Below are 18478 nucleotides of genomic sequence, written 5' to 3'. Positions count from 1 at the left end.
AGTGTTGAAGTGATGTTATTGAGGTGTCCTCACTAACAAACGATTAATCTCATAATTAATGTAAGGGTGTATGTAAGGGTTATAATTAATGTAAGGGTTATATTTAGGGCCTAAGCCCACTACAAAAAGTGAAGTGAAAAAAAAACAAAAAACTTATGATGTAAAGATTTGTATGTGTAGTACTGATAATTACTAGAACATTAGTAGCAAAGAAAATAGTCTCATATCTTAATTTTTAGATATATAGCTTTTTTTTAATTGTTTTTATAACAACTGCATAATTCTCTAATATTTGTAATTACAAGCCACACTGTATTTTAACCTATAACACAAGCAGAGCTAATGATCCTTTCAACTTCCCAGGAGTAAAAATGTTATCTGTCTCTGATGGTTTCTTTGATGTATAAATTCTCCAGAAAGCAGCCTCCAAATTGTCCATGAAGTTTTATAGAAGCTCTTTTTCATAGATAACAACTGAAGTTTCTTAACTCTTCTTGTCCTGGAAACAGTATCTTTCCCCCATTCTCCAGAGGTTCTGCTCCTAGTAGACCTTAATTATAATAGGTGTTGGCGTCTGCAGAAGTGTCACCAACAGGATTACTGTTAAAACAACAGAAAGACACTTATGTTAACTCAGAGTAGATTAGTGATGTTAGACCTAAAAAGATAGATAAGTACTATTTTTTTTTATAATTTTATTCAAATATTATCATTAAAATTCGATTTAGAGCAATGTCCCTAAATTTTACACTATTCGCGTTATTACGCGTTAATTGTGCGTTTTGTAGGCGTTTTTTACGCGTTTAGCGGTTATGCGCGTTTTACGCGCGGTTAGATAGCGTTGATGCGTTTTTGCGCGTTTATGGGTTTTTACGCGTAAATTCTCTTTAGGTTGCACCCATGCGTATTTTTATGCGTATTTATGCGTAAAATTACTAAACAAATATTAATTGTGTAGAATCACATACATTTAACTTCCTTAAGACTTAAACATCAACGCGTGAACTAAACTTAACAATCATTTTAAATAGATAGCCAGACATTGATTCATATGAAAAAAAAGTTTGATACACTGTTTTATCTATATTTTTGAAACTGAATGTACACTCTGTAATTTCACAGTATTTTTTATTCAATAGTCTGTTATAATGTAAAAAGTATGTTTACTTTATACTGTGCTAATATGTGTTTGAAAAATTTTTTGCAAAAATTCCAATAAAAAATATTGAAAACGGAAACAGTATCTTTTACCTAATGTTCTATTTCTTAGCTGTACTACACATACAAATCATTATATCATGAGTTTATTTTCAGTTCAGATTCCCTTTAATGTATATTAAGGCTGTGGAATTGGATATCCGTACTCACCAGGGGCAAACCCAGGATTTTCAAGTGGGGGATTCCTGAAAGGTCTCCCTCAGGCGTATACAGTATAATAATATGGTAGGACATCATGCTGGATACACATAATGCAATTTCCCGTCCGACTGACAGGATCTGACTATTATTTCCTAAATGTTCCATCAGTTCCCGATCGACAACAGGATCGATCAGGAGCAGTTTGGATGCAGATAATAATGAGGACAGCCGACCTCTGTAATGAATGGGAAAGTGAAGCATTCACACAGCAGGGTACAGGGCTGTGCTCATACCTAACTCTAAGTTCCCCAGAGCTGCTCCATGCTCTGTACACACACTGCTGCTCCATGCTCTGTACACCCGCTGCTGCTCCATACAAAGTCAACTGTAGCAGGGAAAGAAAGGGGGCAGTGCTGTGAGCTGCAGGATGCCTGCAGATATTCTGCTGTCTCACCTTGTGCCTGTCCCCAGACACTGCACTGCCCTGGTCTGTAGGGGGATTCTGGGCAGCTGTAATCCCCCCTGCGTTTGCCTATGCTCACAGTGGTTTATGGGGACACCAACTGCCCTGCAGTGACCAGTGCCTCTTTTTCTCTATTCATGTGTCAGGTGGTGATGTACAGTATCTACATGTTATGTTACCTCCTGTCTCTGCTCTTGTTTTACAGTACCTTCCAGCAAGCCTTGTCATCATGATCTAAACACCTAGGCACATAGGGAAACCTCCAGCAAAGAGTCTTCCTGACAACCGGCTTCTGCTCTTGTTTACTTTTCCATGTATTATGCAGTCACCGGGGACTTCACTACTCCCTCCATGAAACGTGACTTTAAATACCCTGTCTTGTTGCCTTACAGACTCAACACAGTATTCTCCCCCATGCTACCCTCTGAAAGGAAAATAACTTATTTATTATATCAAATCTGCAATGCAGAACCCAACATATTCAGCGAAGTAATATATATATATATATATATATATATATATATATATATATATATATATATATATCTAAAAGAATCTATGCTACAAGCGTGTGCCATTCTCTAACTTGATGTGCAGGAAGCGACAGTCATTAGCCAAATGGGGGGGGGGGGGGGGGGTAAATCCGCCATTGTTTCCCAGGTAGTTCATGGAAGTTGTTCCACTGCGTTTGTTATTACGTTTCAGGATTCTATAGTCTCTACGTATAGCAATCTGTTAATGTCTGTTTGATTATCACTTTTTCTGTATGATGTATATTTTAATAAACTGTAATATACTGACATGCATGTGATTACTCTGGTCCTTCTGGGGTTTTTTTTTGTTTTTTTTTACTTCCTTTGCTTCTCAGTGGGTCTGAGCTGCCTTGCATGGCTCAACTGGTCCTGAGATGGGAGTGGTTACTTCCAACTGTACATAGGCGTCCTTGAGGATGTGATAAGCCTTCTACCCCTTAGAATGAATATGTCATTGCAATAAGCCAGCCAAGCTATTGTGGTACAAAAGGAGTAATCATTTTTACTTCCTGCTTTGTGCAGACTTATAAACCTATGGGAAAAACAGATACATACAAATTTGGGGTAAACTTACCACTAAGTGATCTACTGTTGCCATGGTTACCAGCAAGTTGGCTAAAAAAGTTATAGTAGGTGCAGACTGAAGTTTAAAGCCCCTTTTATACCTGCTTGTTGCGTCACTCCGCGTCATGTTTCCTTGATGTATCCCCGCTGCAAGGGCCATGCAAGTCTATGGAGACTTGCACACTTAAAGTGACACTGAAGCGAAAAAAAGCTCAAGATATAATGAATTGTATGGATAATAAATAGAACATTAGTAGCAAAGAAAAGAGTCTTATATTTTTATTTTTTTTTATATAGCTTTTTTTATGACATTGCATCATTCTCTAATATTTGCAGTTTATAAATTACACTCTGTATTTTAACCCTTTGCCTGCCAAGCACGTATCTAGTACGTTGTAGCAGGCAAAGGCTCCTCTTGCCAAAACGTACCTAGTACATTTTTGGGCATTTTCCCTCCTGGAAGAAGTGGGGAGGGGGGCTGACATCATTCCTCCCTCCCTCTCCATGGGCCCCCCCACCTGTGCCCCCCTGCAGAGCTGGAGCAACAGTGTGGTGTGTAATTAACTAATTTGCTCGCTCGCTCCATGCGATGTGTCCCTGCTGGTGTAATGTCTGATTGCGCTGCCTGGAAGCTCCCTTCCACATTGAGTAGCACGCATGCTCAGTGTGAAGTTAATGATGCTGCTGGAGATAAAATACGAAATATCTCCGCTCCCACACTCCTTACACTCCCCAAATTTTCAGGATAGAGAGGGGACCCCCCCCCCCGAACGACCTCTATGCCAAATTGCAGACCCCGAGACCCATTGGTTCAGGAGATAGATTAGAGAAATCTATCTCGGGAACCAGCGGGTCTCGGGGGATGCAGTTTGGTTAAGAGGTAGTTCGGGGGGTCCCCTCTCTACCCTGAAAATTTGGGGAGTGTAAGAGGTGTGGGAGCGGAGATATTTAGTATTTTACCTCCAGCAGCATCACTCTATAGGAAATGTGGCCGCACAGTCTCCTACTGCGCATGCGGGGCAGCGCAAATCCACAGGCAGCGTAATCAGACACAACACCGGCAGCCATCTCCTCTCATCTGCCTGTTTTCCTCTATGACGTGTGATTACGTGTCACACAGAGATCAGACGGCCAGAGAGGAGCCTGCTGCCGGCAGGGACGCATGGCACGGAGCAAGCGATCGGGTGAGTTAATCACACAAAGGCACTGCTGCTCCCGCCTATGTCCTCTATTGATCCCAAATTACCAGCGGGAGTTGGTAATTCTGTCATTTCTGCTCTGACGCCACAGAGTTCTCCTACAAAGTAAGAACTCCCTCCACCGCCACTATTTGTCCTGCAGCCGGTAATACTGTCATAAATGCTCTGTCGCCACAGAGTTCCCCAACAAAGTAGCGGAACTCCACCACCACTATTTGACCTGCAGCCGTTAATTCTGTCATTTAACATAAGCTCCTACTGCGTCGTCCAATTTTCGGGGTTGCCAATCGTGGCTTAAGTACCTGCTTCATCTTTAGGTTCCCTTTAAAAAAGTGATGGCGTGTTATGAAGTGCATGCTGAGCAGGATACAGGACCATTCTGATCAGTCTCTATCACATGATGCAGATGTCTGCAGTCTGCTCCCACAGCATTGACTGCCTTGGGAAACTATTTCGTTCCACTTTAAAAGACTCGTGAAGAACCAATCCTAATTCATATCAATCTATAGGTCCATAAATCACAGGCCACGTGGTTTCTGACTGGTTGTTGTATGCTCTTCTGAAAAAGCCAGATCCTGATGGGCTCATTGACACCATGTTCAATGAAACATGTTACCGCACTCTGCACATGGTAAGCATGGGGCTCAGACACACTATCAGGCCCCATTCACACTTGAGCGTTTTGCCGGCGATTTCGGCAAAACGCTCAAACACTAGCGCTTTTGAAAGCGCTAATGTAATAAAACCCTATGGGCCCGTTCTTACTTGGGCGATTTGCAGCAATCGCCGCAAATCGCCCAAAAACGCGAAATGCAAACGCATAGCCTGCACCATTTTCAGGCGATTTCCCAGCGATCGTGTTTCAGTGCTATAGAAGCGCTAAACGCGATCACTGAGAAATCGATGCACTGTCCAGTGATTTTTCTGCGTGAAATCGCGGAAAAATCACTCCCGCAAAAATCGCTGGCGTTTTGCACTTCTAAGTGTGAATGGGACCTACGAGCTTTTTTGAGCGCTTTTTTGTCCTCCAGAACTTTCTGAGAGTTTTTAACCACCCTGGCGTTCTATTAAATGTGCCAGGGTGGATGCGCAGCACTATTTTTTGATTTTTTTTTTCTATCGTAGCTAGCCTAGCGCTAGCTACATGATTCCCCCCTCCCTGCGGTGTCCACTCAGCCCCTCCAATCGCCGCCACGCCTTCTTCCCATAAGGAAATCCCGTTCTGAACAGAATTTCCTTTAGGGCTTCCCCCATCGCCATGGCGACAATCGTGATGACGTCATCGGGAGTCCCAATCCACCCCTCAGCGCTGCCTGCCACTGATTGGCCAGGCTGCGCACGGAGTCTCGGGGGGGCCCTCTAACGCGGCGGGTAGCGGCGCATCGGAGCCGGCAATCAAGGTAGACACGCAACTAGCAAAGTGCTAGCTGCGTGTATTAAAAAAGGAGGTTAAAAAACTCTCATTGACTTACATTAAAATCGCGCGATCGCGTTAAAATCACATGATTTGAATGTAAGTCAGTGGGAGCTCAGAAAGCTCTGGAGGCCAAAAAGTACTCCGAAAAGTGTGTGTGAGCCCTTAAAGAGGAACTGTAGAGAAAATAACATACTGAATAAAATGGCTTATTGTTTACAATATTCATTTATAGATTATTTAGTCAGTGTTTGGCCATTGTAAAAATTTTCCTCACCCTGATCCACATTCTGAAATTTAACACAAATGGCCACAGCTCTCATTCTGCCAGGTGATCTGTACGGAATGTTTGTTACTGAGAGTTCTCTGCACAGTGGGAGATACTGGTGGCTTGGCAGCGGGAAAAAGCTGTTATTTCCCACAATGCAATGAGGTTCACAGACAGCAAACTTTCAGGACCTTGCTCATGACATCACACTGTGAGATGGGTTTCTCCACAATATCAGCCACACAGATGATCTATTCAAGAAAAGGTTAAGATTTGTAGAGAGAAAGGGGGCTATAAGCTACTGATTGGGATGAAGTTCAAGCCTTGGTTAACATTCCTCTTTAAAGGCCATATAATTCTTTTCTTATGTATTCACTCAAGTAACTGCATTGCTGTGTGATCTGTTGTCACACAGAGGTACGAATTTTGGCATGGAACTTTAATGCTTTTAGTTGTATTGAAGATGGACAGCACTGGAAGGTATAGCAATGTTGCAGCTGTACACTGTGTATAATGTATGACCAATGCATTTCCCTAGTGTGAATGAGCAATAACAAGTCTGAAACTATGACATTAAGGCCCAGTTCACATTAGCGGCTGCTATCCGGAATCGCCGTGCCGGAGCCGTGCCGGAGCCGGACCGCATGCGGACCGGACGAAACGGACGCACGGCATAGCAATGAAAGTCTATGCGACCGTTCACATGCGTCCGTTTCGTCCGGACCGGAGCCGGACCGGATCCGGACTCCGGCGTCCGTTCCAACATGCGCTATTTTTTGGTCCGGCTGGTCCGGCTGACGTATCCGGACCGGAGCCGGAATGTTGCATCCGGCCAATGGAAACCAATGAGAACCGGAGAGCGCACAACACACTGGCTATAAAAACCGGATGTTGTACCACACTTCCTATGCTGACTCTATGGTATGGTGGCCATTTTGGATGGGGACCACATGGCACCAGCGTTCACAGAGTGGAGCAGCAGTGACTTCATGCTGGAGCTCTTTGGCAGCAATATGGAGCAGGATCTGTCTGATAGCGAGGGGGTGAGGCCCTACACATCAGAAGACCTCATCCTACAGGTGCAGCAGGTACCAGCCCTGTGGGACAAGGGGGATGCGGACCACAGCAACATCAAAAAATGCAGAGGCCTGTGGAAAAAAATTGCCAAGCTGTATGTGGAGGACTTTGAGAACTTGAGCAAGAGACAGCAAGGCACAGAGGGTATGTTGACTAGAAGTTTTTTTGGGGGGGGCTTGTGGTTTAAGCTTGTGATGTATTCAACTTTTGCTATGGATTTGTGTCACCCACGTGTTGCCCACCCACCCGTGGCCCACCCACCTGTTCCCCACCCACCTGTACCCCACCTGTGATGTATCCCACCCACCTGTACCCCACCTGTGATGTATCCCACCTGTGATGTATCCCACCCACCTGTACCCCACCTGTGCTGTATCCCACCCACCTGTGATGTATCACACCCACCTGTACCCCACCTGTGATGTATCCCACCTGTGATGTATCCCACCCACCAGTACCCCACCTGTGATGTATCCCACCCACCTCTACCCCACCTGTGATGTATCCCACCCACCTGTACCCCACCTGTGATGTATCCCACCTGTGATGTATCCCACCCACCAGTACCCCACCTGTGATGTATCCCACCCACCTCTACCCCACCTGTGATGTATCCCACCCACCTGTACCCCACCTGTGATGTATCCCACCTGTGATGTATCCCACCCACCAGTACCCCACCTGTGATGTATCCCACCCACCTCTACCCCACCTGTGATGTATCCCACCCACCAGTACCCCACCTGTGATGTATCCCACCCACCTCTACCCCACCTGTGATGTATCCCACCCACCTCTACCCCACCTGTGATGTATCCCACCCACCTGTACCCCACCTGTGATGTATCCCACCCACCAGTACCCCACCTGTGATGTATCCCACCCACCTCTACCCCACCTGTGATGTATCCCACCCACCTGTACCCCACCTGTGATGTATCCCACCCACCTGTACCCCACCTGTGATGTATCCCACCCACCTGTACCCCACCTGTGATGTATCCCACCTGTGATGTATCCCACCCACCAGTACCCCACCTGTGATGTATCCCACCCACCTCTACCCCACCTGTGATGTATCCCACCCACCTCTACCCCACCTGTGATGTATCCCACCCACCTGTGATGTATCCCACCTGTGATGTATCCCACCCACCAGTACCCCACCTGTGATGTATCCCACCCACCTCTACCCCACCTGTGATGTATCCCACCCACCTGTACCCCACCTGTGATGTATCCCACCTGTGATGTATCCCACCCACCTGTACCCCACCTGTGATGTATCCCACCTGTGATGTATCCCACCCACCAGTACCCCACCTGTGATGTATCCCACCCACCTCTACCCCACCTGTGATGTATCCCACCCACCTGTACCCCACCTGTGATGTATCCCACCTGTGATGTATCCCACCCACCTGTACCCCACCTGTGCTGTATCCCACCCACCTGTGATGTATCACACCCACCTGTACCCCACCTGTGATGTATCCCACCTGTGATGTATCCCACCTGTGATGTATCCCACCTGTGATGTATCCCACCTGTGATGTATCCCACCCACCTGTGATGTATCCCACCCACCTGTACCCCACCTGTGATGTATCCCACCCACCTGTACCCCACCTGTGATGTATCCCACCCACCTCTAACCCACCTGTGATGTATCCCACCCACCTCTACCCCACCTGTGATTTATCCCACCCACCTCTACCCCACCTGTGATGTATCCCACCCACCTCTACCCCACCTGTGATGTATTCCACCCACCTCTACCCCACCTGTGATGTATCCCACCCACCTCTACCCCACCTGTGATGTATCCCACCCACCTCTACCCCACCTGTGATGTATCCCACCTGTGATGTATCCCACCCACCTGCGATGTACCCCACCTGTGCACATAAAACATACACAATGACCAATTATTATACATCAATTTATTGTAAAAAATTAATACATTTAAAATCACTCAAACTTGAAACTCCAAAATAAACACATTTCAACAAAACATATTAAAAACCAAACATTCACCCTCGTCCAGGTGGTGTGGTAAAATAAAGTCTCAGTTGGTCCCTGTTCCGCAGTGACACTACCCTTGGCCTGGTTGCATACCTCCGCAGGGGCATTAGTGGAAGCACATTCGGGGGTTCCGGAGTCTCTCTTTCCTCCTGCCGCACAAAGTTGTGGAGGATGCATGCTGCCTTCACCACGACAACTGCGTTGCCCGGTTTCAGCAGCATGGGCGTGTGGAACACCCTCCACTTTGACACCAGGATCCCAAATGTGCACTCCACCATTCTCCTTGCACGGCTCAACCGAGCATTGAAGTGTAGCTGGCTGGCATCAAGTCCCCTGTCTGGGTACGGACGCATTACATGGTCGGACAGGGCGAAGGCCTCGTCCCCCACAAACACATAGGGGTAGGCCGGTGCCCTTGTCCCAGGCCAGGGTCTGTCACGGGGGAGACGCAGTCTGCCTTCCTCCATCAGCCGGCAAAGGGTCGTACGCTGGAAAATTCCAGAGTCATTGGAACTACCGTACGACCCCACATCCACGTACACAAACTTGTAGTCCGCATCTGCCACTGCCATTAGAACAATGCTGAAGTATTTTTTATAGTTGAAATAATGGCTGCCACTCCCCACGGGTTTCTGAATCCGGATGTGTTTCCCATCCAGTGCGCCAACACAATTAGGAAACTTGCACTCGGTCCAGAAGCCCTGGGCGATCTCCTCCCATTTCGTGGTGTCCGGCACAGGCATGTATCTGGCCCTCAGTTGCGTCCAAAGGATCCTCGAAGTCCTCACGACGATGCCTGCCACCGTGCTCTTCCCAATACGAAATGTGACATGTAGCGATGTATATGTTTGTCCAGTTGCGATGTACCTACAAGAGAAATAATCGAAATCAATTTTTCATGTCGTTACAGGAGAAAGGTACAAGACAAGGTGGCGCAATATACGGGATGCATATGTGAAATGGCTACGGAAGAAAAAACTTGCCGAACGAAGTGGCAGTGGCGGGGGAAGGCGACAAAAAGACTACCAATTTGCCAAGCAATTGTCTTTCATCAATGCAAGCCTGGAACCTAGACTGTAAGTACCACTACTGTGGGCAGGAACTGAGAGCTCATTTACCATGACTTCGGCCATGTATTGCTATGGCCTCAATTCCCATGGCTAGCGAACTTTTCTCACAAGCTTTATCAAATGTTGGGTAGAAACGGGTGATAAAGTGATTGCTAGTGTTTGCTAGCTCTGTGAATTGACGCCACATGCTGTTTGGCACACCAATAAATATTTTTTTTATCTACAGGACTGAAGACAATTTGGAGCAAGAGGAACCGACCCAGGAGGCACGGTTCAGCAGTGAGGAGAGCTTGGTGGATGATGACGTCGCCGATGTAACCTATTGCCCCGAGGCGAGGAGTAGGAGGAGGGAGTCCTTAATCACAACTCCGTCCTTTGATGATGACTTGGCAGAAGAGAGCTTGGATGTTGAGGTTGCAGGACCGAGTGTGGAAGAAGCTGAACCTCCACAATCGACCGCTATGGAAGCTCCAGGGGAACAAGAACAAAGTGAGGAGCACCGAGAGACTGCAGCACAACCAGCGCGCAGGGCAACCCCGACACAGGCCAGAGGACGGGAAGATGCTGCCACACCACCAGTGAGGACCACCACACCAGTGAGGCGTCGAGGTACCCTCCCCCCAACAAGGAGAGAGACAGAGTCCGAGATGTCCGGGGCTGTCTCCGGACTTCTCGGGATTCTTCAGAGCCACCAAACTCTCATAACCCGGCAGTTGCAAGATGAGGACAGGGGCCATATCATGGAGCAGTACAAGTCCCACATCACTACACTGCAATGTGAGCTCGACGCTGTACATGGGCACTACAGGGACGAGCTTAAAATGATGCATGAGATGCACAGAGGAGAAATCGACCAACTGCGTGCGCAGCATCATCAGTCGGTGGGCCAGCTGCAGAACATGATGCAGCAAATGCATCAACAAAGCAAGGAACTACTGAAATTGCAGGCACACCCGTGTTTTCACACTGTGATGTCTCTAATACCATATCTTGAAAAGGTGCCTTCACAAAACCTGATGGCGTGCCATTCCAATTTGCTGGAGGTGATTAAACAGCACATGGACACGCCATTATTGCAACCACCAATTTTTAGACCCCCACAACCAACAGCGGTGCCCACCTGGCAATCATCACAGATGTACACCGGCTACAGAGGCAGTCAATATGGGCCACCGCTGTCAGGGTCCAGCTCATCCACGACCAGCACCCAAGAGAGTCCAGATTTCCAGGCAGCAACTCCCACCTTTTCTAGTAGTGGTGCCGATACAATTTGAAAAAAAAAGTCAAATTGTTCCTGGACATGCTCCTCTGAATACCTCCGATCCTCGGAGGAAGGATACCATCACAGGGCTTTTTAACTTTTGGTTTTGCTGGACTTGAACTTTAGGGCCTGGTGTCCCCGAAAGACACTACCTGGGTCACAACCTTGTGCCTGTTGCACTGCACCTGTAGTCCTGCACCTGTGCCTTTGATTCCTCTTGTTCCTTACTTTGTTGATCCTAATCACTTGCACAAGACCCTTGGAGCCATGGGTGAAGGACACCTTCACTGGTCGGTGAGAGGCCTAGCCTTTTCACTGACCTGTGTCCTTCATCCATGGCTCAGAGGGTCCTGTGCCAGTCGTTAGGAAGCACTAATAATTTAGGGCCTGGTGTCCCCGAAAGACACTACCTGGGTCACAACCTTGTGCCTGTTGCACAGCACCTGTAGTCCTGCACCTGTGCCTTTGATTCCTCTTGTTCCTTACTTTGTTGATCCTAATCACTTGCACAAGACCCTTGGAGCCATGGGTGAAGGACACCTTGACTGGTCGGTGAGAGGCCTAGCCTTTTCACTGCCCTGTGTCCTTCATCCATGGCTCAGAGGGTCATGTGCCAGTGGTTAGGTTTTTGAAGCACTTCAACTTTAGGGCCTGGTGTCCCCGAAAGACCCTACCTGGGTCACAACCTTGTGCCTGTTGCACTGCACCTGTAGTCATGCACCTCTGCCATCGGTTCCTCTTGCTCCTCACTTTGTTCTTGTTCCTAACCACTTGCACAAGACCCTTGGAGCCATGGATGAAGGACACCTTGACTGGTCGGTGAGAGGCCTAGCCTTTTCACTGCCCTGTGTCCTTCATCCATGGCTCAGAGGGTCATGTGCCAGTGGTTAGGTTTTTGAAGCACTTCAACTTTAGGGCCTGGTGTCCCCGAAAGACACTACCTGGGTCACAACCTTGTGCCTGTTGCACTGCACCTGTAGTCATGCACCTCTGCCATCGGTTCCTCTTGCTCCTCACTTTGTTCTTGTTCCTAACCACTTGCACAAGACCCTTGGAGCCATGGATGAAGGACACCTTGACTGGTCGGTGAGAGGCCTAGCCTTTTCACTGCCCTGTGTCCTTCATCCATGGCTCAGAGGGTCATGTGCCAGTGGTTAGGTTTTTGAAGCACTTCAACTTTAGGGCCTGGTGTCCCCGAAAGACACTACCTGGGTCACAACCTTGTGCCTGTTGCACTGCACCTGTAGTCATGCACCTCTGCCATCGGTTCCTCTTGCTCCTCACTTTGTTCTTGTTCCTAACCACTTGCACAAGACCCTTGGAGCCATGGATGAAGGACACCTTGACTGGTCGGTGAGAGGCCTAGCCTTTTCACTGCCCTGTGTCCTTCATCCATGGCTCAGAGGGTCATGTGCCAGTGGTTAGGTTTTTGAAGCACTTCAACTTTAGGGCCTGGTGTCCCCGAAAGACACTACCTGGGTCACAACCTTGTGCCTGTTGCACTGCACCTGTAGTCATGCACCTCTGCCATCGGTTCCTCTTGCTCCTCACTTTGTTCTTGTTCCTAACCACTTGCACAAGACCCTTGGAGCCATGGATGAAGGACACCTTGACTGGTCGGTGAGAGGCCTAGCCTTTTCACTGCCATGTGTCCTTCATCCATGGCTCAGAGGGTCATGTGCCAGTGGTTAGGTTTTTGAAGCACTTCAATTTTAGGGCCTGGTGTCCCCGAAAGACACTACCTGGGTCACAACCTTGTGCCTGTTGCACTGCACCTGTAGTCATGCACCTCTGCCATCGGTTCCTCTTGCTCCTCACTTTGTTCTTGTTCCTAACCACTTGCACAAGACCCTTGGAGCCATGGATGAAGGACACCTTGACTGGTCGGTGAGAGGCCTAGCCTTTTCACTGCCCTGTGTCCTTCATCCATGGCTCAGAGGGTCATGTGCCAGTGGTTAGGTTTTTGAAGCACTTCAATTTTAGGGCCTGGTGTCCCCGAAAGACACTTGGGCAGCTATGCCTTACAACTCTTCCAGCACAAAGTTGGTGGTTGGTGTTCCTTAAAACTGACCGGGCTATACCATAGATATGTTAATTTTTTGTCTTCCATGTTGGAAGAATGTTTCCATGTTGGAAAGTGGTTGTTTTTGCAATAAAAAAATTTGTTTTTACATACCTCAGTGTGATGAGTAGTTGTTCTTGTGGTGTGACTGCTCTCCTGAACGTGGTATCCTTCTTCCTAAGGTCATCCTTCACCATCTCCAAAAGGGTATCAAACCTGTCAGGAGATGTAAAGGAAGAAGCTGTAAAGTATGTTGTGGGACAAGGTGTTGGGTGGAGGATGGGGGAGGTGTGTTTACAGAGGTTTGGGAGTGTTGTGGAGGGTGGGGGTGTAGTGTATAGCTAGGTATACAGGGGTGTGGGGGTCAGGGTGGTGTGTTTAGCTAGGTATACAGGGATGAGGTGTTGTGGGGGTGAGGGTGGGGTGTTTAGGAATGGTGGGGGTTGGTGTATTTAGGCCTATATACTTACAGGGGAATAGACATCCGAGTGTAGCTGTAGAACTTCTGTGGGTGTCGTCTGAGGTCCCGGTAGAGGGCCTGGAACTCTCCCTTCCTCTGCCTCCTGGCTAGTAGAGGGTGCACCCACCATCTCCTGCGAGGAGCACGCCTTCTCCCCACATAGTAGTAGGTAAACAACAGGAAGGAGAGAATTCCCAGGTAATAAGCGTAAAAAATGACTGGATCCATGGTCCCAACTGCTGTCTCTGTATCCAAGGATGGTCTCCACACGTCCAGCTGTCTCCAACAATGACCCCAGAGCTTCTGCTGACCTCCCAGAACCCCAGGTATTTATACAGGTTGTTATCTCTTTAAGAATCCGGATCCGGACCGCAACCGTGTTCATACCGCACGGAAACCGTATGCAACCGGACCGGATCCGGACCGGATCCGGACAGGAACCGTACGGTTCAGGTCCGATCCGGCTCCGGTGCGGTCCGGACATCCGGTGCGGTTTTTGCAAAACCGCAAGTGTGAACGGGGCCTTACAGAATCCATATTACAGAGCACTTCCTTATAATTACCTTGAGGAGGAATACTGAGCCATAACATCTCCTCCTTTGTCATTAATCTCAGGATAGGAGTGTATTGAGAATTCATACCTACCATGACTAAATTACTGTTGATTGGAGAGGAATCAGTATCAGTAAAGCCTTTCACCTCTATGCGTGTTTCCATGCCAACATCCTCTATGGGAAGATGACTCATGGAAGATCTGTTTACGTGTACAATTAAACAGGTTGAGCAACAGAATAGCATAACTAGCAACATACTGTATGCTGCATTTGTATTAAAAAGCTGAACAACCTCATTTATCAACACACTATAAACATTAGCTTAAAAGCATCAAACTTAATTGTGTTGATTAATTTTGTCTTCAAAAAAAGATATATGAATAATATAGCTCCTAGTAATGTTGAAAAAGGATCAAAAATATATATATTATCAATAAATAACTAGCACAAACTGACTGCAGTTATTTTCTCTGTGCAATAATTTCTGTTGTATGTTTAAGGTCTGCGTACTAAAAATACTGCAATTCACTCTCTGCCTCTTTGTAAGGCTAGTTTCACACTGCTAACCAGCTTTAGCATTGCCAACGACAAAAACAGCCTTTGTGGATTTTCATGTTAATTCGCAGTAATCTCTGGCAGAAGGCCAAGCAGGAAGTAAGGCTCTCTAGCCAGGCCCGGCCCTAGACCATTTGCCGCCTGAGGCAACCTTTAAAGAAATCGCCGCTGCGCTCCCCCCCCGTGGGTGTGGGGGGGCCGCCCGAGCTGGAGGGGATAGCGGGCAGGAAGGGGGTATTGGGGCTAGCGGCGGGGAGGGGGGTCGGACCCCCCCCTCCCTCACCTGGGTCCCCCGTCCTCCGCTCCCCTCCAGCTTGTTATGCGCGCTGGCTGGCTGGCTGCAGCTGTAAGAGGCAACGGGCGGGGATCACTCACCTCTTCCTCGTTCAGCCTGCGCTCCACTGACGTCACTTCCTGCTACGCCGCAGGAAGTGACGTCAGTGGAGCGCACGTTGGAACGAGGAAGAGGTGAGTGATCCCCGCCCGTTGCCTCTTACAGCTGCAGCCAGCCAGCCAGCGCGCATAACAAGCTGGAGGGGAGCGGAGGACGGGGGACCCAGGCGAGGGAGGGGAGGGTCCGACCCCCCTCCCCGCCGCTAGCCCCAATACCCCCTTCCTGCCCGCTATTACCTCCAGCTCGGGCGGCACTCCACACCCACGGACGGGCGGGTGCCGCCCCCTCAGAAGCGCCGCCTGAGGCAAACGTTTCACCCCGCCTCATGGGCGGGCCGGCCCTGTCTCTAGCGTTCACTTCCTGTGGCCGAAAAGACAAATTGCGCGGAAGCATTGAAAAGATATGCTTCTGCGCATGCGTGCCGCAACACTACCACACACATTTTTTTAAATATACATGAAAGACCCCATAGACTTTAATTGTCATAGCGTTGGCCCGTGGTAAATACAGGCCAAAGCAACGCCACAGTGTGAAAAGGGCCTCGGTGCATTCACACTACACACGTTGTGGTGCTGTAATGCTTGGAGGGTATACTGTACTTTCTGAGTCAGCATGTGAGCTCAAGACTATGTAGCTGGGTAATGGAAGAGGCTACACAGGTGGCCACAGGAGTAATGAACAAGGGAGCAAGATTGCCCAGAGCAACTGCAGCTCTGGGCTTCCGATATCACCTATCACGCTGGATGCTATGTGATACAATACACAGCAGACGTAGTCAGGCTAGGGACATGCACGTTAGATCAGATGGCTGCGGTACAATGGACTAGGCGGAATCTGAGTCGGTAACAGGCTAAGGTCATATCTAAGTCAGTCTGGCAGTCGCATTGAAATACATTGAGTAATGAAAGTCACATTAATATACAATGGCTGCTTAGTGCGACGCCGCACTAAGCCTAAGGCTGAGTAACAAGACAAACAACAGACAGACAGACGGAATGCTTTGCCAATCTAGTCGCTGCCCCAGCGACAGCAAACATTCACACTGACATAGACAAGACTAACAGGTAGGAGCATAACTAATGGCAACCGCTGCTTTAGTTACGTCCTCAGGAACAAGGCAAGAAGGAATACTACCAGTCACCAACGTGGTGATGACAGAATCCAAGCTATCAGGATCAGAAGCACTTCACTGTATCTCTGCGGATACAGCAAATGTCCAAGCAAGAAACGAGATTAAACAATGCAATATACAATTCACATGAATTGTGTCTGAAATGGGAGGCAGACTTTTATGTCGACGTCAGCCAATGGATGCAGGCATGCAAATTTCCACACAGCTGAATGGTAATTACTCAATTCTGAGCCAGCTTGATTACAAGCTGCTAGCTGAAGGACTCTCATAACAAATACATGCAATATTATGTAACAACATGCATGTAGGAAATCCAGGGCTATCTGGCTGCAGTTCAACTGCAGCAAGCAATAGGAGGATTCATGACAGCATTCTGAGCTGTTCTGAACTGCAGAGTGATTGCAAATGACAATGAGACTTATTGTGAATGCGCAACCGAATGCAGATAAGTCAGAACTGCCCGGTTGCAGTTGCACTGCAACCGACAGAACATGCTACAGGAGAGATCCTGACAGGTGTATTATGACACAGCAACATGCTGTAATGATCCTACAATGGCCCCATTCTCATTGTGCATTGTATCCGTGGTGCGTCAGTCTCCATTGTAATAACACGAGCCAGAGAATGCGCATGCTACACCTGCATTACATGATGTGCTAATTGCCTCAAGACTCCAATTTTGAAATCTGTGGTATTCCTTTTAAATTTAAATAAAGGCCCATCTTCAATATAAAATTACAGGGAAAAAAAGTCTGCAGCACTGGTCTGTTTTATAATGGAATTGTTATTTCCCTTTAAGGATGGAATTTGATGGAGTTTTATGAAGCATGTGACTTATTACAGGAAAATCTGGTAAACTCTAAACTCTTCCACAGACTCTTCCTATTTCAGGCAGTCCCAGCAGGATTTCTCCAGGCAACAATTTATTCATTTTAGCCAGAGGTAAAAATTTATATTTCACTTCTGTCACTAGATTTCGAATCTAGAGATAAAATGTTAGTGACATGGGCTTTATTTTTTTACTTCAATTAAAATTCCTTTGTAGTTGTTGCTATTTAACTCACATACATCCAAGTCAGTTTCCCCAGTTTGAATTCACATCCACAGGGCTGTTCATACCTGTGTTGCACACTCCCTACATGTTATGATCCAGTGCATTGACTCAATCGCAGTACAATCAGAAAACATACTGCATGCATGAGAACACAGTGTGCAGGTTCATTAGCACAATGCGTGTTTTCCATGCACAGAAGAAACTTGCTACTTACTTCTTTTCTTTAGCAATGAATTTTGTGAGCTGTAGAAATGTACATTTGTGCTGTAAAACAGGCATGCTAATGTGCTTGTTTTACCGTTAGACTCCATTATTTGAAGTCCTGGCTCACAGGGGTGTAATATCAGATCATAGGGCTCCCCTTCTTACTGTACTGTTCACCAACCCCCTCAAACACCCCACACCTGCAATGATCAGTCATCTGATCCCTAACAGAGTCGAAGCCCACCCATTCTTTTCTTTCCTCTCACCAGGGCACCATTCCAAGCTTCCCTGGCTATACCCTCCCTTTAACAGACTCGTGAGTGCAGCAGTAGTGTTTGGGCTTACCTCTTCCAGTGTCGGGTCCCCCCTGGGCTGCCACTGCAGCCACTAGTTCTCCTCCTCTGAGTATTCCTGCTGCTCACGTGAGTTCATGAGACGTGCAGTGAGGCGTGAGTTTCCTATCTGCTAGTATTAATCGGTTTCACACTGAGCTCAATAAAACCCTCCCCGTCATGGGGGCTATTGTTATGCCTCTGCTGTCTTGGCACATTTAAAAACTCCACAAATTAGTGAATGTGGATTATTGAACTGCACCCAACTGACTCACATTTGCTTCATAGTAGGGCTGCACCCCTTCCTTCCATTTTTATGGCTAGCTGCTTTCAGGTTACACTAACATTTGCATGTTTTCAAGGGATTTGGGTGATCTTAGGTTAGGGGGGTGCACGTCATATCGGCGCCGTTCAGTTCGGCGCGGGGAGAGCCAAATGACGGCTCTCCCTGCTGCCGCTAAACTCCGAGGTGGAGTTAAATACAATTCCCCCTCCGAG

At 47.7% G+C, this 18478-nt stretch overlaps 1 protein-coding gene and 1 long non-coding RNA gene across 3 annotated transcripts in view; one reads left to right on the top strand and one right to left on the bottom strand.

Annotated features, from left to right (window-relative positions):
• Positions 1-2441, top strand: part of LRRC74B (leucine rich repeat containing 74B) — a 75996-nt gene extending 73555 nt beyond the window's left edge. The window contains exon 13 of the mRNA XM_068238732.1: positions 2028-2441. Within this exon, the coding sequence (XP_068094833.1) occupies positions 2028-2055 (28 nt within the window). The 3' untranslated portion in view covers positions 2056-2441. The remainder of the gene's footprint in view (positions 1-2027) is intronic.
• On the bottom strand, positions 518-18081 carry LOC137520447 (uncharacterized). Of its 2 annotated transcripts, XR_011021779.1 has the most exons (4): positions 17994-18081; positions 14401-14509; positions 3021-3114; positions 518-600 (listed from the first exon to the last, which is right to left on the bottom strand). It is a non-coding gene; the product is annotated as an uncharacterized lncRNA (long non-coding RNA). The 2 variants fall into 2 exon arrangements; XR_011021785.1 differs by lacking the exon at positions 3021-3114.
• Positions 18082-18478: the final 397 nt, after the last annotated feature.

The sequence above is a fragment of the Hyperolius riggenbachi genome, chromosome 1 (genome assembly GCF_040937935.1).
Source record: "Hyperolius riggenbachi isolate aHypRig1 chromosome 1, aHypRig1.pri, whole genome shotgun sequence".
Taxonomy (NCBI): domain Eukaryota; kingdom Metazoa; phylum Chordata; class Amphibia; order Anura; family Hyperoliidae; genus Hyperolius; species Hyperolius riggenbachi.
Note: the sequence above shows the minus strand (reverse complement) of the source record. Positions and strands in the feature narration are given on the sequence as shown.